General features: G+C 34.9%; 1 protein-coding gene across 1 annotated transcript in view; it reads left to right on the top strand.

Moving 5' to 3' along the window:
- Window positions 1–3362: 3362 nt before the first annotated feature.
- Window positions 3363–24184, top strand: part of LOC109852940 (glutamate receptor ionotropic, NMDA 2B) — a 72341-nt gene continuing 51519 nt past the window's right edge. Inside the window, exons 1-2 of the mRNA XM_020424581.1 lie at window positions 3363–3865; window positions 5907–6078. Of these exons, the coding sequence (XP_020280170.1) occupies window positions 3584–3865; window positions 5907–6078 (454 nt within the window). The 5' untranslated portion in view covers window positions 3363–3583. The remainder of the gene's footprint in view (window positions 3866–5906; window positions 6079–24184) is intronic.

Genomic DNA, 24184 nt, shown 5'->3' on the forward strand with positions numbered 1-24184 from the left:
TGTATGAATATTCAAAGTATATGTAAAAAAAAACTGTTATGTAAAATATTGTATTTTTACGTAATATTATACGGAGACAAATTTAAAGAATTTATTGGCGCCAAGCTAATATTTTTATTATCTATCTACATGTTAAATCAAAAAGTTCAAAAGTTCTTCTTTCTTTAGCCGTTTTCTCGTAATTGAAATTACCAGCTGTGTCGTTTGAACTTACGTAAGACTAAAAGTTTCGTTTGTTACGGAACTCTGATGTTCGTTCTTTACGAAGCTAAGATATATTCGTGTGAAGTCCGAGAAATCAGCATCGGTAACTCTCTAAAAATAAAATCAAAGAATCGTGAAAGTTAAATGTTTTTTTTCTCTGTAAAGCATCTGCGCTATGAATACGAATATTTGAATGTGGAATTGCTTTCTCTCTTGCTACTTTTATTTCTGGAAATCAATTCATGTCATGAAATTTCCATAGGAAAATACGTATCATTTGCCGTGAATAGAATCGTCAGATACGCGAGAAGAGTCTGAAATGTTCTTGATTTATGATTAATATTTTTTCCAATACTGCATTTTTTATGCAAAGTAATTTAATTTTCTTTTCTTCTAAACTCTTTCATACTTACTTTTTTTCTGCAATAAATATTTCCTTGCTTAATCAAGAAGCAATCAAGTATCATATTTATTCCGTTATAATTTTATCTTTGTTTTTTCTTCGTTCGTCTTTTATAACAAACTTTAGTTAATAACTTGTTTACCTTAGTTTTATTATTTTGCTTTGTTGCGCACTTATCTTGCAGAAAAGTTCTCATTGAAGTTGTGCACATCGTCTCTGTAGTTAATAAATAATGCAAAATAAATAGAAATGATTAAAACAGTTTTTTTTTTCCACCGTGGTACGGAAGAAGTTGTATTATTTGTAGTTCACGAAGATGAAATGCGTCAATGTTGCAAGCGTCAATCAGATTGAAATTTATCCGATTAAATTTTACAGATTTACGCCATCAACGTGCAGATTCGATTTGTGATAGATTCAATCTGTCGGGTAGAACATTTCACATTCATGTACGATGACAAGTCAGCGATGGTCGATCGATCTGTTAGACTAATCCCTCGGGAAATCGTCTATCCATGCATGTACGATCGTCTATTGCTTCGAACGCAATTTCTCGTAAAACGATTAGATTATTACGTGTCAAGAATTTGCGGAATCAACAATGTATCTATGACTGCATCTCTGAATTTAATATTTGAATTGTAACTTTTGATTGAGATAATATTACAAAAATGGTAGAGTAAATCTGCAATTAGGCGTTCAATGAAAGCGTTTACATGGACAAAAATTATTAGAGATTATCTCTCTCTCTCTCTCTCTCTTGCTTTCTCAGTTTTATTTCCGTGTAGTCTGGTAAAATGTATAACAGTTATTTATCATATTTCTAAGATAATCATGAAAATATTGTAGAAGCCAAAAATTATATTTTTATGTATTTTAAATTTCTGTGACTATATATTTGAATTTAACTGTTATTATCTCTCATAATTTGTATGTTTGCGAGACTCGAGGTGACAAGTGTTTTCAATTCTCACCTCTGAGATGTTTTGTCGACCTCCTCAACCGACTAATTCGAAAGAGAAAAACAGAGTCGATGAAAAGCGTAAAGCTGATAAGCGTACAGGGAAGGTTCGAATCCGCCGATGAAAGTAGACGCCCGAAAGATTACGCGCTCCGAAACGATTATTACAATGTGACCACATTTATAATTGTATAACGTGACTACATTTACTATTATTAACACGTTTAAGCGCGGAACCGAATTTGCTGTGCTTTCCAGGCGGCCTGACTGACGCCGTCTAAACGGAAAATTCACTGTCAATCTCCAGATACTGAAACCGCGTTTAACGTGTTAAATTTCTAATATTCTAACCAGTAATTCTATTTATTTAAATAATAGACTAATCATCAAATCCTACGAAAGATTCCTACAATATTTATACCTATTATATAATATAACCTGAGAAAAAATGGAAAACGTGTGATCATGTGAGATTATATATAGATCGGGGGTATATGGTTTTATATGATCATATAAGATTTTATGCAAGTCGGATGTAATTTCATGTAATCGTGTAAAATCAAATCCGAAATTTGACGCGATCTGATTTTATATGATCATATAGAGGAAAGTGTGTGTGTGTGTGAGGAAATTGTGCGCGGCGAGCAGTCGTATACGCTCTGGATTATTTAAATAACCAGCCATAATTTTGAACTTTTTTTAGTACTGCACTTTAGCAGTTGGTTCTCGTAACTATGCCACATTACCCCGACCGCGCCAAATTTTTTGTGTGCCAGTAGCGAAATAAATGTTTGTTAATGGTGCTTTTTTTTGTTATTTCCTGTGTGATCTAAAGAAAAGACAGTAAGCCTCTAATTTTTATTTGTTTAGTTTCACATACATATAATCTTAAACAGTATTCTTTCTTGAAAATAAAACTGTATTTTATAATTATTTTAGTCAATAAATATCCTGTATTTTAGTGAAGTTTATTAATTAATCTCGAGTCGGACAATAGTACGCAGTCACAAAAGATTGCACTGGAAAAGACTTCGGAGGATTATTTGTGTAATCACTTTAGCAACCAATTAAATGTAGACTGAAAATAGATTTTCTACAATGTCGTATATGTATTGTTTGAAATAGTTGTCCCTTTTAATAACATCCCTCTTACAGGCCAACATATAAATTTCATCATATTTTCTTATCGTTTCTTATCAATTTTATTATTATAATTCTGTTGTTATAATTTTGTATCATTAAAAATGTTTAGTTCTTAATATACGGCTTTTCTTTTTAAATTTTTCATTTATTTTCAACTCTCAATAACTGCGCACAATAACTCTATGTGGATTGGGGAATTGTGAAAATAAACTGTTCAATTATTTTCAATGGTATTAAAGTGTGTTTAAGCTTTAATCAAATTTACGTATATGATAATAGACAGTATAGGTTGTGTTAAAAATGAATCACAATGTTTCAAGTCTAATAATAGCAAAGTTACAACAATTCGTGCTTAAGTGTGCGCACAATTCCCCCACTTTTTCCTATAAATATAGAAAATCGTGTATAATTATATAAAATTAGATCCACAATTTGGCGCGCGATCTGATCACTTATATACAATCTTATATGATCATATGTTTCTATTTTTTCTCGGGAAAAGTGTATGTATTATATATTATATATATGTAATATATACTACAAAATTTAATACTAGAGAAAAAACTAATTAAATTGTATTTACTGAACAATTTTACTAACATTTACATATTATTATTTGTTTCAGTTGCATCAATTTGCGATGGGGCAACGCTACGACGGCAGAAAACGTGCGTGCGCGCGGTTGCGTTACGTCGTCGCGTTACGTTGAAAAGTTCGCGTGTGTGTTGAATGGCAGTGCAGTGTCTGAATCGAAGTAGCACGTGGAAGTGGGGCAAGATCGGATCGATTGCCGCGTCGCGACAAAACCGGTGATCGTCGTTGTCGTCATCTTCGTCGTCGTCCTTGTCGTCTCAAGCAACAAACTGCCCGCCATGAGAACCGCGTATATCCTCTCGTTGATGATGTCACCTCTTTTAATAATAAGTAGTCCGAACGCTATCAGAGAGGGTGGTATCAAAATCACTGGCAGGACTCCACCTCCTAAAAGCACAGGTAGAGGCTATTCAGGAGTTCAACTCGGCTCGGGTAGAATTTCGAATGCGACGAGGCAGCGGCCGTTTCCGACTACCACAACCACCACAATCGCGCCGTCATACGGATTGCCGTCCAAGTCTTCTATAACAAACAATCAGTCATTCGTCACTAATCTCAAGGTAAAACTTTTTCTTAATAAGAAAAAAACTATACGGGATACAATTGTTAGAGAATTATTTATTAAGATAGAAAGTACAGTCGGACAAAAAAGAACGTTTATGTATCAGACGATTGTTAAGTATATGGAAACAACGCATAGCGAAAGTAGTATCACATTGCTGTTATTGAGGAGTTTCATTCTTCAGAAAAACAAGTACTGAACACACACAAGTATTAAATCTTAATTTATCACATTGTATAAAAAAAACTATACTTGTATTATAAAACAATATTTTTTAAGTAATGCAATAGTAAGTATATAAATAAATTAGTTATATATCAAGTTGTTTAGAAATCTATATTTGTGTCAATTTTTATATAGCTTTCTTCACATATTATAAGAGTATAGCTGTTTGTTATTATCTTTGCACAAACTTTTCTTTGCGTCTCGTAATTTTATGATGACCGGCTTATGATGCGTTCTCTTTGTAAACTTTTTTGTCTCCCTTTGTGCACGCGTTGGTAGATTTTAATTAAATTATTCTTAGGGGCGCTCTTAATTTTTTTATGCTTTAGTTACTTAACTTATATTAAATTGTATTTTTGTGTGAATTAAATTCATTAAGCTTTTTTTAATTGGAATTCACAAAAACTTCTTTGATTTAACGGGAATAGTCGTTATGGAAATAATCATTTTTAATTAATGTTAATGAATTCGTCGAGTTAATATCTCGCATTATAATTAGAAATGATTATCTCGTTATTTTTTGCGTTCACACTTTCATAAAGCGAAATTCTCTAGAGGTTCCCAGTTTTCAACAATTTTATGATTTTTCTGCTTGTACGGCACACAATAAATTAATTTATTACATCTCATCTCTATTCATTGATTGTAATCAATTTATTATAATGCATAGCAATCAATTGCTCAAACTACGTTGCAAAATATTGGCAAAACTTTTTTGTCAAACAATTACTTGATATTGATGCTTTTGATGAAAGGTGTTAACAACATCGTATTGATATAAGCCAAATACGTAAGCCGCTGCCCATTCTCAGCCTATGCCGTATTCATTTGCACCAATCGATTTATGCAACAGGTGCGCGCTGGTCCATTCTTGCAGTAATAAAGTGAACAAGATGCCTTTGCTGCAGTTTTCTGATCGCTTTGAACACATTTTACGTTGTTGATCGCTAAGTTGATACGCTAAGCAATCGAAAATTATAATTGTCTCTATTATAGTAGGAGACGTTATTGTGTGCTATACTTTGATGTTGCCAAAATGTGGTAAACAAAGCGTTGACCAAAGATTTGAACGCTCATTTCAAAAGTTTGCTTATAAAACTGAGATTTAAATGCAAGATAGCAGGATACTCTGTGAAGTCAGTTTTTTTGTATTTCAGTTTTAAGTATCTTATCTAAAACATGTATATATATATATATATATATATATGTATGTATGTATACGTACAGTATACGTGTACCGAAATTTATTCCTTTGTTAATATAATAATGCAAAATCAAAAATTGCAAGAATATTAAATAACTATATTATTAAGTATAATTATATTTAATAAACATATAACATTTTTTATTGCTCCTAGAGAAAAGTGTAAGAAGGTGTACAAATTGATGCAGCAGTTACAAACTAAAAATGATCGCTCAACATGACACAGCAATAACGGTAACGATAAAATAATACGACGTATGACGAATGCGCCTTCTCGAACTTGCATGTCACAGTCAACATATATCGCGGACGACGATATTCGTTTTCTAACTCGGACCATTTGTAATGGGAACAGACGTCCCAACTCGGCGACAACTCAGCCGAAACTTTGCGAAATATCGTTTTGTGCAACCTGTTGACGATCCTTCTTACACTGTTTGACATAATACAAAAAAATGGATAATAGTTATGTCACTTGATGGATAACGATCTTCTCGACAACATAAGTTGAAACTAAGATGGAAACGCTACTCTACGCACACAATCGTGAAACACGCGTAATAAGCGTTCTTGCCGAAATTTTACATTTTCCTTATCACTCATGTAACAGGTGGGCATGATGGTGCCGCACAAATCTTTCGGTACGAGGGAATACACCAGAGCGGTCACCACCGCTATAAACACGCTGCAAAGAAGCACGAGAGGCCCGAAGCTGGGACTTTTTGAGCGATATGATCTGCACGTCAAGTTAGCAATGAAGGAGCTGACACCAAGTCCGACCGGTGAGTGTTAATTGCACTTGATTAATGTTTCGTCCCGATTACGATTTGTTTTTTACGCACTTCCTATCACATCTTTTTATATGCTACACGAGCTAAAAATTATTTTAAATTATACATCAATACTAAAAGGGAAAAAAATGAAACATTTATGTGATGTTTTTCCAACTGTGTTGTTTCGATTTTTAGTATAAAGTTAAGTTGTTGGATGTTTTGAAAGTTGCAATTGGAATCTTGTCGCATTAAACGTACTATAAGGTTTGCACTTATTCTCTTTCTTGAATTAATAATGTTTGTAAAAATTCTGAAATTCTCTGTGCTTTTAATTTTGAATTCAACACGTGCGTAGCATGCTTTAATATACGACTTTAATATGTGACTTTATGAAAACTGTATGACAAAGCGTATAAAACTAGTATTAATTCTCCAAAAGGAGGATTAAAGCATTTAATTGGTAAAAAGCATCACCGAGGCAATAGTGTTTTTATTGTTGCTATTACAAGAGATTATAAGAAGTCGTAAATACTCGGCGATATATTTCGGAACTGCGTAAATATCGCAGTAAAACTGAGAATAGAGAATCTCATAGATCGGTTCGAGTCCATTTTATCGAACGTTCGAAGCTTTTATGAAAGCTTTTATCACAGACAAAATCTGAACGTTGGTCTCTCCTTTTATCTAATATCGCGCCGCATAAAGTGCAAATCAGCACTTTATTTATGTGCGATAAAACGATTCTTCGCTATCGAGCAAATACAAAACAGAAATGTAAAGACGTTCGACGTTTACCGTTCTGAGATTTATGTGACTTATTTTTGACATACTTGTTTGCACAAAGCTATCTTTAAAGAAGACTCTCTTACATTTATATAATTATTTCGCAATTATTATTTTTTGAAAAATACTATTTTACTATTTTACACACATACACACACATAATATGTGTACGTAATAACATTTTTTGAATTTTAAAAATAGTGGGAATCCATCTTGTTTTTATTACACTATAGTCTTCGTGTTTTTGTTGGAGAGTTAAAGCATTGTATGATTGGTTTGAATATTTTACCATTGAAAGTTTCGCGTCAATTTCAGGTAGTGCAAGTAGATGGAAGTGTAATACCAGCTTTCCAATCATTGTACGCAAGTTCTGATGGAAGTGCATTTGAAACATGTTTATTTGTTGGCATTTGTCGATCAGAAATGCAGCACAGTTTCACACACACACACACATACACACACACACACAGTCGGAATTAAATAGAATTATGTATTGACACTATTATTGATTAAATAAAGATGTCAAGAAATATACGTTATTTGATTGGGAGGATCTTTAAATTAATTAAACTTCAGAATATTATTGAGCTAATTAGTGATTTCTATACAAGTTTTACAATTGGAATGTATTATAATTCAAAATTTTTATTCGCAAGTTTAACGTTATACAGCTTATATTGTCATCTGAAAACGGTTGTTTTTGTCGGACTTTTTGTCGTAACTTCAGCATTTTTGGAGAATTTAAATCCTTCATGAATTTTCTTCGCGAAGTGCATAGCCACGCGCGGCAAGTGACAGGTAGGTGTGTGTCGATGATTGGTTTGCTGTAAAAACTTCCTATTGATGTTAGCGACAACTCTTCGGAGTCTATCGAATTTATGAAAAATCGAAATCGAGGTGAAATCGGATGTTTTCGTGCTGCTGCACTTTGTCGAAAGACATAGAGTCGTCAGGCGCAGTTCTATCATGTAAATCACGTCAAAAAGCTGGACAAAAGCCAGGCGCCGCTCAGACATCATCACACTTATCGTCACACGCGCTTTCCAATGAATACATTGGCCGAGAAATAGTCATGCTTTACTGACAAAGGGTAAACCAGAAGTGGAAACGTATTTTTGAAATGCGGCTTGTTGCAAAAATAGTAACTCTTTATTCTCATATTAAAAATTCCATTCCTTAGCTTCAGAGAGCTCTCTTTAGATTGTTTCACAAATTAACAAATTTGCTTGTTCAAAGATTTTAAATATGACATGAAGAAATACTACCAATAATATACCAATATAAAAATAATTAAAGTAATTGTTTTTTTTTTGTGTTCTCTCTTTCTTTGAAAATACTACAAAAATCCTTTTATAGCTTTGGCAGTTTTGCGTGATCTTATCTGACACTTCCGCACACTTCCTACGATAACACCATTGGGAAGTAGCAAACGGCTTGTCGAAAACCGGAAGCAGCTCGACCGCAGGGCAAATTGAACATCGTGGTTAAACGCAGACGCCGCAACGGCTGACATGTGTAAATCGCGGGCCACCGCCAGAAGTCACGATCAATATCCGCGCTTTCAATATCACGGTGACAATTTCCATGTACGATAACTTTTCTGCGCGATCGCGTTCTGTTAAAAATAGAAACGGTAAAAAACGATGATCCGCAACTGATACGTCAGAAATCGACATACAGATTTAGCGTACAGATTAATCTCAGACTGAGTTATAAAAAAATTCAAATATACAATTAAATAATATCATTATATATTTACTGAGAAGCGCACATTTATAAAAAATATATATTAGTTGACGTTAATACATACGGAAGCTAAATTTTTGTGTTTTATATTAACAATATGCGGTGCAATTTCTTATACCATGTTTTCTAAGTAGTATAGAACTGTGTTACGTCAGGCAAATAATAGGAGAAAATGAAATCAACGAGAAGTAATTGAATGAATCTTCTATATCGAGCGTGTGCAATACTTTTGCCATGGCTGTAACGGAATATAAAACCCTTGAAAAGCCCGTACCAACGAACTAGAAAAGATATAACTTATACGATGAGAAAAGTTTATGTACGAACTTCGCGATTGTTGGTGTAGGTTTTGGATTACTCGTATATCGACGGTTATAAAGCTAGGTGCGTGTCAGCAGCACTGTGCGAAAATCCATCGGTAATTCCAGTCGGCGTCACAGAAGGAGGTCGCACCGGTGCCTTAAGAGAGAGCGCTCTGTTCTCTACCAGGCAAAGTGATCTACTCAATTTTACCGGTGACTCGATAATGCCTGCAACGCCTCTGATCAAGTTGGCGCTTCATCGATTATTTAAAATCTTATTAATTGTCTCACGCGTTTGTCACAAGAATGGAGAGTAGGTAAGTGAAGCTTTTGGCGAGAGCTTGCAAGCTGCCGCCATCTAGCGAAAAATATCGAAACGTTTTTACACAAAGTTTAGTTTCAACCCCCCAGAGTCTAAGAAGTTCCAGACGCTCAACAACCTTTGTCGATTTTGATTACTGTATCTTAATTGTTCAGTGATTTATATAAAAATAACAAGTCTAAAATGTTAAGATAAAATATTAAGAAATCTTTTTATAAGGTTGTTATGTAAAATAAAAAAATTAATATGTAAGAACGAAAAGTGCAATAAAGAGCACTAAAAAAGTGAGTGCGATATATGGAAATATATGTATCTATAATTTTATAATCGTTTTTTCACATGCGACATATGTTGTATTTCCAAGTTTTCAAAATTATTTGTTTGAACTTTCAATTAAATATATAACGCTCTGCACAAATAAGGTGTATAAATGGATAAATCCATTTTAATTATAACTTTAGTATATAATTTTAAATTTCGCGAAATAGTAGCCAATATAAGTTTTATTTTTATATTAATTTTTATATTAATGCTATTTTCATAGATTATACTTGTTTCTGTGTCTATAAGATAATGTTTTGAGTGCAAATAGTTGGTAAAGAAGATCAAGGGAAACATTCGAACTATTTCGCATAGTCATGCGTACAGACCGCAAAAGTTTCACGAAGTATTGTTCGAGTCGCCGAAATAGAAAATCAAGATATATCCAACAAGTTCAGAAGCCAAGTTTCAAAGACCTGTAGAAAGTATAAGTGAGCTAGACAAATGATTTCCTCCTCCTATTTTATTTCGTTCTTTTCTTTCTTTCTTCTCTTTTTATTTCGCAGCCCCCATTGTTATGCTGGCAAATCCAGGCGTGCTGATTTATGTGTCTCTTGCGGTTTTCTTTCCTGGCACTCGAAAGTGTTTCGATTCTCTAGTCGTGCTTTGTCAGAACATAATTTTTCGAAAATTTTTATTGGAAAAATAATCACAGTAAAACAACGATAATAAAAAAAAAAAGAAAAATTGGAATAGCTGCGGAATAGTTTTAATTTAAACATATCATTTTATTTAAATTATATTGACTTTTACTTGACTTTACTTTTATTTTCAAATACATTGTTTGTGATACTTATATGTGTATACATATATTGTTTTTTAGCTTTTTCTTTTACTAGTTTACGAGAATGCATGTTATATACATTTTCCAATATCTATATACGGATTGCGAATTACTGCCTTATCCGCCTTATTTGCTGGATATGGCCTTGTGTGATTTTCATTTATCTCCAAATCTGAAAACAATGGCTCGGTGGGAAGAAATTTTCGAGCAATAATGAAGTCATCGATACTGTGAATGGCTATACTTCGACGACCTGTTACACAAATACTATGTACGATAATGAGCCAGCGCTTGACATTTGTTTTTCTGAAAAATGAAATTTGTCAACGACAAATGCAATGTGATACTACTGTCGTTATCTATGCGTTGTTTCGAATACTTATCGAATTGCCTCACACGTAAATCTTTTTTTTTTTTTACACATTATAATTTATCTTCATATATAGTATATGTATATTTACTTTCAATATATGTTATCTTTAACGATAGAATTTCTAAGTCTCCATAATCTGTAAGCAATTTGCCGTTCGTGACATTTCTGTTATTTAATCGCATTAATTTCAAATCAATGACAAAGCTTTTCATACATCAAATTATTGTGAGATATACTATACGAAATCTGTTTACACAAAAAAGGAAAAGAGAGAGAGAGAGAGATGCGTCAATATTTGCTTTATTTGTTTGTTAACGAAATTGATGACAAATAATAAAATATTGAGAAATTTTCGTCGATTCTGTGATATTTGAAAATATCGGTTGATTTTATGGTTTTGAAAAATTTTATATTATTCAGAAACACATATTCGAAATGTATTGTCTACTCGCGCATTACTCATTGAAAAACTTGTAATTATCCGAGGTTTGATCTTTATCGAAATCTAGCAAACTAATAAGAAGCAGTATTTAAATACTTGGAGTGTTATTTAAAACACTCAGTGTTTCCGCTTAGCAAGTCGATTAAGATCTGAAAAGCGAAGCTAACTGCTTGTTATTGATTTAAGTTGCAATCAGTCGCTACAGTTCCTCGGAGACGATCTCGAGTTTTTCTCATCTTTCGCCTACATGCAACTTTCACATTTTCTTGAAAGAGATTTATATACTATTTTCTGCATCGGAGAAGAATAATGAAAAGAAAAACCACCTCCACCAAGCAATCTCATGCGAGCTTTGTTATCTCGTCCAAATTTTAATCCTTGCTCCTCTCTCACAGAATGACATTGCGATCAATCGATCGATTTTACCGTCGTCTTACAGTCTTACGAACGACATTCACACAACGACTACACTGGCCCTACCTCGGCAAGTTCGATTTATTCGAACAAACGACGACGTTCTTTTATCGCGCGCCATTTCGCAGATTGATGCGACTACATCGCGCGCTCTCTACGGAAGTTCAGATTGGTTTGCGTCATCGATTAGTAATTTGGAACACAAGGATCTTTATAGTTCTCTAAATTTAATTTTCTTTCTATTTGCTTTCTTGTAGATGTATCGTAATGATACGTATTACAGTATCAATGTTGCATTATAAGATCAATCTTTCTTTTTGCAAATTAACTTGACAGTGTTTAATTGTACCTATAATATGTAAAAGGTTTTTATCTATAATATGAAAGCAGAGCAAAACTACTTGTGTTTAGTATAGAACTAATTACAAAAAAATGTTTGTAATTAGTGTATGTAATTAATATGTTGCAATTTGAATAAAGTTACGTAATGAAATCCTTAAGACTAATGTCAATCGATTTTGATTTATCTTCAGTAAAACTAGACCGAATCTGTCTATTGATATCGAACATTTGACCTGAAATCCCGAAATAGGTGTGGTAAGTTAGTACCTCTTGTAAAAATAAGTCAGCAGTGAGTGAAATTGAAAGAACAACCGTGCAACCCAATACATTATCTCTCCCGATCAGAAGAGTGGAAGAGAACTTGATACTTTTTTTTAGCACAAGCAATCGGAGAAAAAACTTTTTATTCTAGTTGCACTTTGGGAAATGTTTCCTCTCTTTTAAAAAAAAACAAAAAAAAATATACGTTATCTACCTATCCGTGAAGTTAGAATAACTGTTTAAAAAATTTTTGCAATATAAAAACATTTTTAACATTTTTTCGCTCGGTATTTTATTTACTTTTTTTTCTACAAAGTTTTACACAGTTTTTTCTTGCATTATATGTAATAATATTTTATAACGCGATTATATTATATTATCTCTCATCTATCACACGTGTGTGTTAATATATACTCTGTTGAATCTCCCTCGAGGAAGCAATTTTGACTCACGCAAATGAACCATATGGCTTTTTGTCTAGTTTTCATTTTTCAACAAAGCACATCACGATAGTACGTGTACTATTTTTTGATTATTCATCAAACAGAAGTTTCAATTGTACGCCATGATAACGATGCCATCGCAATGAACTTCATCGCGTATATCGATGCGAAGTTTTGGACTTCGTTCTTGATACTGTCTCGACAACTGAGAATCAATCTTATTCTATACGATGTTGATTCGTCGATTGAGCACGTCATTTGGACTGATCGCCACATATGTACAATCATATATCTCTAGAACGAAGTTACGTCGCTCACCAAAAGAGAGAGAAATCAGGTCGATCCGCTAATGGAGCTTTTCAACGGACTCGCGGTGCTCCATTCCGGTCAATTCGTGCTGATCGATTTTTGTCTATATCAAAAGATATAACCGATCATCATGTGAGGAAACTTTCTCTTCTCTTTTTCCCGCGTCATACATTGTTATTTCAATAATAGCATTAATTTTTTTCTTCCAATAAGTAGATTCCAGTGTGCCTTTAAAAAACTAATACACAGCGTTGATTTGCTGACAGACGAATCGAGAAAATAATTGCGAATAACCACGTGGAAGATGAATCTGCGCAACATATATGTTGAGAGAATAAATTAGTATTTCTCTTTCTTTCAAAACGATATTTATATTTAGAATTTTTCATATCTGCATCTATATAAGATATTTCGAAAAAATATGTTGAGATATAAAATAAACATTGTAAGTAACTTTCGAACTGTTTTCTCTAATAAATAATTAGAAAAAGAGTTCGTGAACAAATAAGAGTGCAAATTAATAACATCCTATTGTGCTTGAATTTTATGTTGAATGTCAGATTTTATTTATTTCGACCTTTAGAATTTAATTCCAAATTATTTTGTACTTAAATATTAACCGAACTTTCTTCGCTTTATATTCACGTGAGAGAGATTCGTGCAAATTTCAAATTTGCAGAGAAATTCACGTTGGAAGTGAAGAAGTTTACACACGTTGGGGCAAACGGTCAAAGGAAATTGCAGCAGTATGCAAGTCTCGAGAGTGCAACAGGATGGGACACGGTGTTGTCGAGAGCAGATACGTTTAAATTTCTACTTTATCCTTTTTTTTTTTTTTTTTTTTTTATCAAACTTGCGCAACCGTAGAGCAACGAGTCAACTCGCGATATTGTCAAACGTACGACGTATAGCAAACATGCTCGGATTGGGAAAACGAGTAATAATGTAAAATTCTCGTCAACTTATTGCGTGATAGAAATCGTTATAGCAAAAATAAATTGTTTCTCGTAAAGGAAGTCCCTTAATTAATGATGCTACAAATAATAATTTCGCGTTCAAATGTTAATTACGCGACAGCGTAACGACTGTAACAACTCTAACGATTTTCTGTTACAACTTTACGCACAATAATATGCGTAAATATGAATATAGAAATAATAATAACAATATCAACGTGAGAAAGCTTGTTTGAAAAAACCTATCTTCCTTTCTCGAGAGAATAAACGAACGAAAGGACAAATGGAAAACGGATTGAAGACAAGTAGGTCATTCCTAGAACACGCATGATATTTGGTTGGGAGATGAAAGGACACGGTAGCAATATTCTGCTGCGCTGATACTCGATGCGTATTATTCGTCCTTCTCCCGTGCGGCATTCGTTGAAAAGAAGAATGCTCTTTGTGGTGCAGAATGACATCCGTAAAAAAAAAGTGAGAAAAAAAAAGAGGAAAAATACCGCGCGCCAGCTGCAGCCAATGTAACAAAGTAAATTGTTATCGTGTGCACACAAGACAATTGCCGCGACAAAATTCGCAAAGAGAGACATCTATTTTAGTCGCGTGCGACAAAGACCATTCAATAAAGTGATTTGGCGCGAAATCTCGTAAGCCGAATGTATGCGTTATGGGTCTTCAGCGATTCGATACGAGCCGTGCTTGAAGCGCCCTTATGAATATTTGATGCCGATACCGTTACCTCGGATTGTCTGCGTATCCTATTACAATACGGCGGACATGTTTCGCCATATTTTCGTAAGTGACTCTATGCATAATAAAAGCGGCATTTATGGATCTCTGATTTCATCGATATTAAATTTAACATAGTGTCGTTTATAAAAGAAACACTCTTTATTTTGTTTTTTTTTTCACATATGTATAAAATAATCACAAATAATTTTAAAATACCTCAGGATAATAGAATTGCAATGATATTGATTTATTATTTCTCTCAATTTTATATAATACTATAGCACAACAGAGGCGCGCGTTACGCTCACGCTATTATTATTTTTATTTTAACGTGTTCTGAACACAACCTGTCACCGCGATGACAGCTAGTATATATATATATATATATTCGTACGACATAAATCGAGAAACACATTCGAGAAACGTCCAATCAGCGTCGAGATAAAAGTGGCATCAATCAAGATCGATAAAATCAATTGTGATTATTTTTCTGGTAGAAAAAACAATATGAACAACAATAAAAAAGATCGTATAGAATAATTATACTAAAAGATTCAAGAGGAATTGCATCAAACTCGAGATTATAATTAAATTCAAAATTATATGAGTAACTAAAGTTTGTTTCTTCCGCGTAGGAGATTTGCACGCATGCAAATACTATATTATATGACACGTACGACTAAATTTCTATTTATAATTTCACAAAGTAAACATCACGCTCTGCTGCATTGACAAAAGCGACTCTGCATGCATAATAAAAGAGCGGTGTTTGTAGCTTACCACTAGACATTACCTTCTACGATAAAGATAATCTTCCGCATAATATTCTGTTTACTTGAGTTTTTCTAGCAAATGTTGAAAAATCAAATAACAGCGTTACGAGAAATAGAATACCTACGATTATATCTTAAACTGCTCGAAAAGCATACATAAATATATCTAAAAAACGGATAACTTTCGTAATTATACATAAACAATCACTTAATACAAATTGTTAGTACTCTTGAGTTTCTTCGCATACATTTACTATTTATTGAAGTGTAATATTATATGTTCTCTTGCGTGGAAGCTGTTGTGCTATTGCCACTCACATGGAATTTCAGAGCGCGAAAATGTAATCAAAGTAATGTAATAAAGTGCCGCTATCTCTTGCCTATTCACTCGCTGGACAGTCTGCTCGTGGCGGAAAATCGCTGGTCCTGCTCACACGTTGACATTTGTTTATGCAAGAGTTCGCATATGAAATCGACATTCACGTTTGAAGTTCAAATGAAACTGTAAATAATATAAATAATGTGCCCTATTCTTTTAATATGATGTCACCGGAATGATACTCGTAATAATCACAATTTTCCCTGATAAATTTCCTGAATAAGAAGATAATGGCTCGTTATTTTTCACTTAGCGAACTGTTTCGCGCGCGAAACTTTGTTAATTCCGCAGTAACAGGAGAGAGAATCTCCGGCTCTCAACGTGAGTGAACTATGTCACTAAAATTCAATTTTTGTTCGCTAACGCCCACGCGCATCTGGACACGCTGTACGAGCAAACGAACTCTCGAATAAAGATTTAAAAAATGGAGAGGCGTGTGTGGTGATGCAAAATAATAAATAAAAAGCACTTATTGCATTTATTGCACTCTTCTTATTTTCTATTCTTGCTATAAAGTGGTCATTTACGAATGAACGCGCTTTAATATCAAATTCTATTGTAGATTTTCTGCAACTCTTTCGAAATATAAAAAACAAAATTGTAGAGAGACTCGACCATTGTCTGGATTTTCCCGGGATTTTTCCCGTGGGAAAATCTGACAATAAACATACCGACGACATGTTTTTATTTTACAATTTTCATATAGTCGATGGAATTTTTATTGAAACTATTATTTTCATTTTTGAAATTTAACGAGAAATAGCAGTGAACATTAGTATAAAATCGACGTTTTGTATGCGACATGTAAAACGTTGCTAAAATTAAAATGCTACAAAATTGAAATACACTTACAATTTTTTAGAATGTAAAACTCTGTGTATTAGATTTAATTACAAACTACCGGAAGTTATTCATTAGAATAAGAGACAGAAATTTCTCTTTATGGCAATGATATAATAATTTAATTCCTGCATCCAATATAATTCCATACCTTGTTCAAATATAACACACACATTCTATTTCTACATATTATAACAGTATATTTGCATGTGCTTATGTTCTTGTGATTTACATGGCGTGATGGAACTCAAAATAGATGTTTAACCGCAGCGCGCTGTGAGACACATCTGTGTGTTTTACGCGACGTGCTTCGAAAAACACACAAACACATACACATGCAACACCTTCGAATAATCAAACTGAACAAAACCCAGTTTGGACAATTACTTTCGTACGTGGGACAGTAAAATACTTACTTGTCTTTACAGCGAAGCTTCTAATTACAGCACAAAGAACGAAGTACGGCGCCACAGTCTCTCTTATTCTCTGTTCAGTATGGATCCAAATAAAATTACGTGGCCTGCACTTTTTTTTTCTTTTTTTCGTGCTGCGTAGAAACGTGATCACGTACGAGAGAGAGAGAGAGAGAGGGACGCTCGACTTTAATTAGATAGCCTTGTGTGTCATGTTAGATATACTACCGATCCAGTGGGACTCTCCAAAGTCTCGACTTTTTCAAGACGCGATATATACTTCGAATTCTTAAAGAAATTTTCAACCAGCGTAAAAATACTCACAAATCTGAATTTGAAACCTTACAAGTTCTCAGAATCAATCAGTCAAATCATTTGTAACAATTCTTGGTTTCTTAAGTGTTAAAACTCCTCAGGATTTTATTTTCATCTTTGATCAATAGTCAAACTGACACGTTTTTTCGAGACAATACTTGTTCATCGCAACTCTCGCTATTGATGCCGAACAAGTTTCTTTCGATATGTTTTGATGCCTTCGGCGGCGCCTATTCCATTGTATTAACATAAAATAGCACTTATACCAGAGACGATCGGCGGGAGTCGAGCTGGAGTTGCTGGCGTTTACTTGGTCGAGAAGCCGCATTTTATACACCCCGAGAAGAGGGAAAGTTGTTAAAAGAAAGTTGCTGGAAAAGAGAGTAGACACAAATGGGGTCGACTGTGTCAGCGTTCTGTCTATCCTTGTTTTCGTGATTCGCCTCGCAACAAGGATCCGATATCGATTGGCGGCATTCTCTGTGTTTACGAGATGCGCCAGTAGCGGCAGTGCATGTATAAGCGCGAAATTGCCTGATCTGTGTGAACACAATTATCTGTATCGATTGATTATCAATGGCGTAGCTCGTTATCAGTTGTGGTTTCATTTTATGTATACATAATATACAAATATGTCACGTATGCATCAACAATGTTTGTTTGCATTATCGTGTCCGAATTTCCTATTACAATTACAATTTTGCATTACAAGTTTGTATTTTAAGAGATGGCTTTCTCTAATTAATCGAAATTACGAAATGTAGGCTGTAACAACGTGCGACTCTCTTGCTAATTTCTCGTAGAATTACAATTTTATACAATTTGACAATTATTTCTTTATATGAGGAATATCGTCCTTTCCGCGTCCTTAAACTACTCCTACGGTCGCTTATTGCATCAACACCGTGCGAGTTCTGCTCTGTGAGCAGTTAGAAGCACACATCCACTTTCGAGAGAGTAGTTGAAAATTATATTTAGTTAAACGGAAATTTCATTATGTATACCTTGCGCGTAATTTTTCCTAAATCAGTTTTCTCTTTGCAGTAATAATGACATCTACTGATCATACTTATTGCACTTTGTTCATTTTTGTTAATCCACTTGTGGCTTCTCTGCTTTAGAATATGCTATTTAGATATTTCTCCTGTTCTATGCTATTTTTGCATATAATAATGATGTTTAAAACAAAGAAGATTTAAATAATGGAAAATTTATTCGGCCGTAAATAAAAGTTAATCTATTTTTATTTATTTATGGAACGTGTTTGTTTTTCACTTTTGATATATTTGTACGCGCATCTATCCATCTATGTTTAATAAACATATGAATATCTATTTTAAATATCTTTGTTTAAAGAAGTATATATGAATTTTATAACGAGATTGTTGTGAAAATTATATTTAATTTAATAACAAATTATTTTTTAAAACAATAAATCTCAAAGTTAATCAAATAAGTATAATCTCAAATTAATAATATAAAAAATTTTAGATAAGTAATCTCAAAACAGCCTCGCCCACTTTAAGCCCCGCAAGCCAAACCACCACGCCCGTATTCATCGTTTCTCTTCTCGCATATACATAAACAGCCCCTTCTCATCCATTGTACTTTTCACTCTCTCTCTTTTCGGTATTATATAAACATTTGAAAGCTGACTTTCGCCGTTACGAAGAAGATCGCTATAAGGTGATGTGGGTGCGATGGAGGTGCGTGAAATTTCGCTATCCATTCTTTATATCACTAAATCCAGATATCCTGCTGCGTAAGAAAGTCCTGGCGACCCTTAAAGTACCACGGACCGCCGTCACCGACGCCACCGTTGTCGCCGCCGCCGCGTATCTCGCGCTGTATCCATGGAGACCGAGCACATGCGCGATGGGGTGACTCGGGCTATCCGCCGTGGAGCACACCACGGGGGTGGTTTTTCGTGTTGGCACACCCGGGCGGTTGGCTGGGCGGTGTCTGCGGCCTTCACTTTCCTCCCGAAAATCGAAGGCTACGGGGGTAGTTAGCCGTCCCTTTTTCCTCTGTCTCTCCTCTTCATCACCTTCTTCGTTTTCTACCTTCTTTCTTTTCCTTCTCTCTCTATCTTCCTTCTGTTTTCTGTCTCGTTTTTTTTTTGCATCTCCTGTTTCTTGGTCACTGTTTGGTTTTGTCATTTTCCGTTTTAACACCTTGTTTTCGCGTTGTGTCTATTGTGTCATGCGAGTCATACTTCGAATTTTCGTTTTACGGTGAGCGTTGGTACGGTGCACGTGTCAGCGGAACATGCGAGGGCGTCACACGGCAGTATCCACCGCACTGGAGCACGTGTCAAAACAACAAAAAACAAGTGAAAGTGTCGCAGTACCCGACGGTACGAAAGCGTCACTCGTTTGTACGCGCTAGTCCATCATCACACAGATGGTAGCGGTCCTTTTCAAGTCTACACGTTTTCTGAAGATTCTCGAGTTTTCAAGAGTCCTCGAGCGATCGTCAACGAGCGAAACGACTGTCATCGTCGAGTCTACTTTCCTAGCCGAGCACGCGATGTGACCAGAAAGAGAACATCGTTGAATCGAAAAATCGCACGGCGTGCAAACGCAACGCAGATCGTTTCCGCTGCGCCAAGTGAAACTTCCTGATCACGTGAACGAGTGAGGGTTGCGGCGGAAGTGAGGAGGGGTGCGTCAACTAGTGCCGTAGTCAGCGATACGACGACAACGACGACGACGACGACGACGACGACGAAGACGTGGGGTGAGATACCGCTCCGCGTGGGAAGCCACCGATGGATCGCCCGATTCTCTCCCCCGACTACCACAAGCAACTCTACGTCGATCGATCATCCGAACGGCTATCACGAAAATCACCGCGTTAGTCTCGCGTTTAGCCCCGCGGCGAATTGTCCCAACATATCGCTGCACTTGGTATTTCCGTCGGATAATATTCTCGGTAACGAGAGATAGTCGGTGAGTTTTGTCGGTCACAACAACGGAAATCTTCGCTATCGACAAATTCACGCAAAACGTCACGGCAAACGCGACCTTGTTGTTATGAGCGTGAGGAGAAACACGGTACGCTGAGCGCGGCAACGAAACAGCTGACGCGTGACAGGTAGCTCAGCACGCGCCGTTTGCGACGCGATTGGACGGTCAACAGCGCGGTGATTTAAATAGACGGCTGTGTGTCTTTTGCGACGAATACACACAACTTTGAACAAAGCAACGGACGGAAGCGGATTGCACGTCGAACGTGCGTGTCAGCGTAACCTCTTCCATCTATAGCGAATCGCGCGACGCGATGAATGTGTCCAGTTTTGATCAAAATTGACCTGATTTCATCTTTGGAGTTAGAATCGATCCTGGAGAGTGTCTTTCTCTTCACTCTCTCTCTCTCTGTCTCTCTTTCCGTCGTTTCGTGTATCTGTCTCCGTCTTTCTCTCATAGATTCCGGAGCAACATCGCAGCAGGAATGAATTTCCGTGGTCAGCGCGATGGTTAATTACGTTGCACCGTTCGTGACACCACTGCCAGATCGATCATTGTCAAGTAGATCGTGAGATTGTACGGTTCGCACGCATCTCTGCTCCGCAAAGGTATAGGATCTCTATATTGTCGTCAGAAATTCATTGATTGCGCGAAAGCGAATATGCAATTAATCACAAGTCAAAGTCTCGAAAATATTGCTGAATCATAGCAGTAAAAGTAGTTTATTTTCAAGTTTCATCCAACTTTTGTATGTGTGTGTTTAAGTATCAAATATTACACCTGCTTAATGTGTAAAGAGTTAAACTATTCTTGAAAAAAAACACAATTTCACGCGCAAGAGAGATAAATATCAAAGACTTTTACTTCAAAAACAATATATTTTATGTCTGTAGTTTGTTTGTACCTTTGTGTATATTCTTTGTTTTAACAACTTAAATAGTTATTTAATAATACGTAGAGTATAATAACGTGCTCAAGAGTATAATTCTTTCTAGAAATTAAAGCTTATATAGATATTTGTAACATTTAAAAATATATAAACATTAAACTTTCAAGACACATCTTATAACTTAAAATTAAATATTTTTTTCAACCTTATTTTTCTCCAAAGTGTTGAACTGATAATGAGTACACAAAAAATCCGCATTCTCTCTATCTCGTTGCATGGTCATTTACGTTATTGCATTTCCTGTCGCTCGGTTTTGCAGCGATCTGATACAGTTGCAAAAATATTCCATTTGAATTGAGCATTTATCGCTTCGTGCTCTTTGCTACATTACGAACGCGGCGATATATATATATATATATACACATATATATACATATATATATATAAAATATATATGTACATGAATGGACAATTTTCATGATACTGTACACACTCCGCGGAAACTATTCTCGCGCTATTTCTCTCGCTCTCATAACGCAATCACTTGTATGTACGCGTTACTCGACATATTTCGGTTGGATTAATCTTGTCGACGTGATATCGAAGTCAGCAGAACATTCAGCTATAAACGTGAAAATGTAACCCACTGATTTGTCATCATGTCTTCCGTTCAATGAATATTCCGATCGGTTCGTTATCCGTGAGTCACTTCCACGAGTAACCTTTCGAGCATGCGAGTATGCGTAGGACAAATGCTGCTTGCATAATGCGCCGAAAGTGCACTCTCCTACAGTTATGTCTGACTCTTCTGCGAACCTCGAGTAACCTTCCAGTGCGCGTCGCTTAACGAGGCGCTAATTAGAAGCCACATCGATTAAGCCCCCGTCTTCAGCTTAGGTAAACATTCACGTCTAATAAAATGACATTCTTTATTTTCCGCGCCGTTATTTCAGTTTTTTTTTTTTTATTTTTACTTTCTTCGCGCGCTCTTCGGACAAGACATTGTGCGTTATGAGGATGTGTTGATGTTTTGTTTACGTGGATATATATACGCACATCGTGCGTCATGCCATTTCCCACACACACACACACACACACACACACAAAATCTTCTTTCCCTCGCGCTGCTCGCAACGACCGCTGCGATTGGCGATACACAAACGCGATTTATCGTTCTCCGGAGTAGCGAATGTTCATTTGCACTGCAAAATGATTAACAGCCATTCTCCCGCAATGTTTCTTTGGTATCCTATCATTATTGCCGCTCGAGATATCGATTCACTGCTCTCCATTTGTACAAATCTCCGATATATCTGAATAGAATGTAGCTCGCTTATTTTCTTTCTTTTTTTTGTTATTCTTAATCTTACCTAAGCGAGTGTAATTTTTAATGAAACGCGATAATATTATATAGATCTTACATGGAAATGATTAAATAAAAGAAAAGCATAAAACTTTTATATTTTTATAATGCCAACATTTTAGCACTGCTTTTTTCTTTTATTTTAATCTTTATTTTACATTATGCTTTTATGTTACGAAAGTGCACATACACTCGGATTTTAAGAACATACATATTATGTTATAAGCTGCAAAATTTTACAAATTTGAGATGTTGACAATTACGAATCGTGAGTATTTTTGTTGCTTATAAATTAAGCGTAAACCTTTTTTTAAATAATATTTTTTTATCTTTATGTAAAATAATGCTAACCGCTTAAGATAGCAAAGTAAAAATATATAAAGCAACAGGTAAACGCGCCGTTACGGTTTTCTAACTGTATTATATAATAATATACGCTACATTAATTTCTTTCATAAAATCATTTTAAAATGTTTTACACATATGCATGCATATATATATATATATATATATATATATATATATATATATATACATATATATGTATATTTAATACATAGGCATCTTATAAGTGTATTAGTAATCCATTATAAAATAATTAAATATATGTTTAAACGCAATGGTTTTCAGTTTACGGATATTATGCTCTGAATTTTGCGCATGAAATATATGATTCTGTAGATAGTTAAATTATAATAATTGCAGAGATATAATTCCGCTTTAATTTTGTGATAATTTCTAGGCATGTTCGAATTATCGATAACCGTAGTTATGTTAAATGCTATCTCTCTAATTAAAGTTATGTTTCAGAAATCGTTTTTCTCAATGTTGTATTAAATTTTAAAAAAATATGTTTTTTGTTTAAATAAAACACAACTGTTGTAACATACACATGAAAAAGTATTTTAACAGTGTTTTTTTTTTCACGTTATATTCGCATGGTATATCCCGCGTGTGTTGTAAGAAAAATTAATAGAATTCCAAAAGCTATCGTCAACAATTAATGTCAACAACTAACTGGTTTCCCTCTAGAAATCAGTAATATAAAGGAATTCCTAATGGCATCTCACAGATTGAACTTCCGAAACTATTAATCTCATTAGGAATGAAATCCACGCATAGCGACGTGTTTAGTCATGCGAAACAGTTTGAACATTTCATTGAATACGTATCCAGCTGATAATGGCGAAAGCAATTTAGTTTCCTGCCACTTGCTGACCGTATCGATTCATATCAAATTTAATTTCACGCGTTGAACTACAATTAGAGAAAGCGGTAGATTTCGTGCCGGAGAAAAATGGGAAAACGAGGAAAGAAGTGGAAATTGACGCGAAACACACACACACACGTACACGTCGATTCAATGAGCCATGAAACAGCTGACGAAACCAGTTTGCGCCAAATTCCGTCTACACATTAAGAAGATCGATCTTTGTCTTGTTTTCCTGCTCGAATCACGTAAATAAGAGAAGGTGGGCTTGCGCAGTATTGATTTATGCTTTTCGAAATGCAGCGAGATTTATGTATTTTTATTTTGCTAAAAGTTAGTGTTTTTTCAATATACTGTGTGCGATATTTATCAGATTTGGTTATTTACATTATATGGTATGTGCATTCATGATGAAAGAAGTGAATATAACAGTG

Source organism: Pseudomyrmex gracilis, unplaced genomic scaffold (genome assembly GCF_002006095.1).
Source record: "Pseudomyrmex gracilis isolate BER0280 unplaced genomic scaffold, ASM200609v1 scaffold_40, whole genome shotgun sequence".
Taxonomy (NCBI): domain Eukaryota; kingdom Metazoa; phylum Arthropoda; class Insecta; order Hymenoptera; family Formicidae; genus Pseudomyrmex; species Pseudomyrmex gracilis.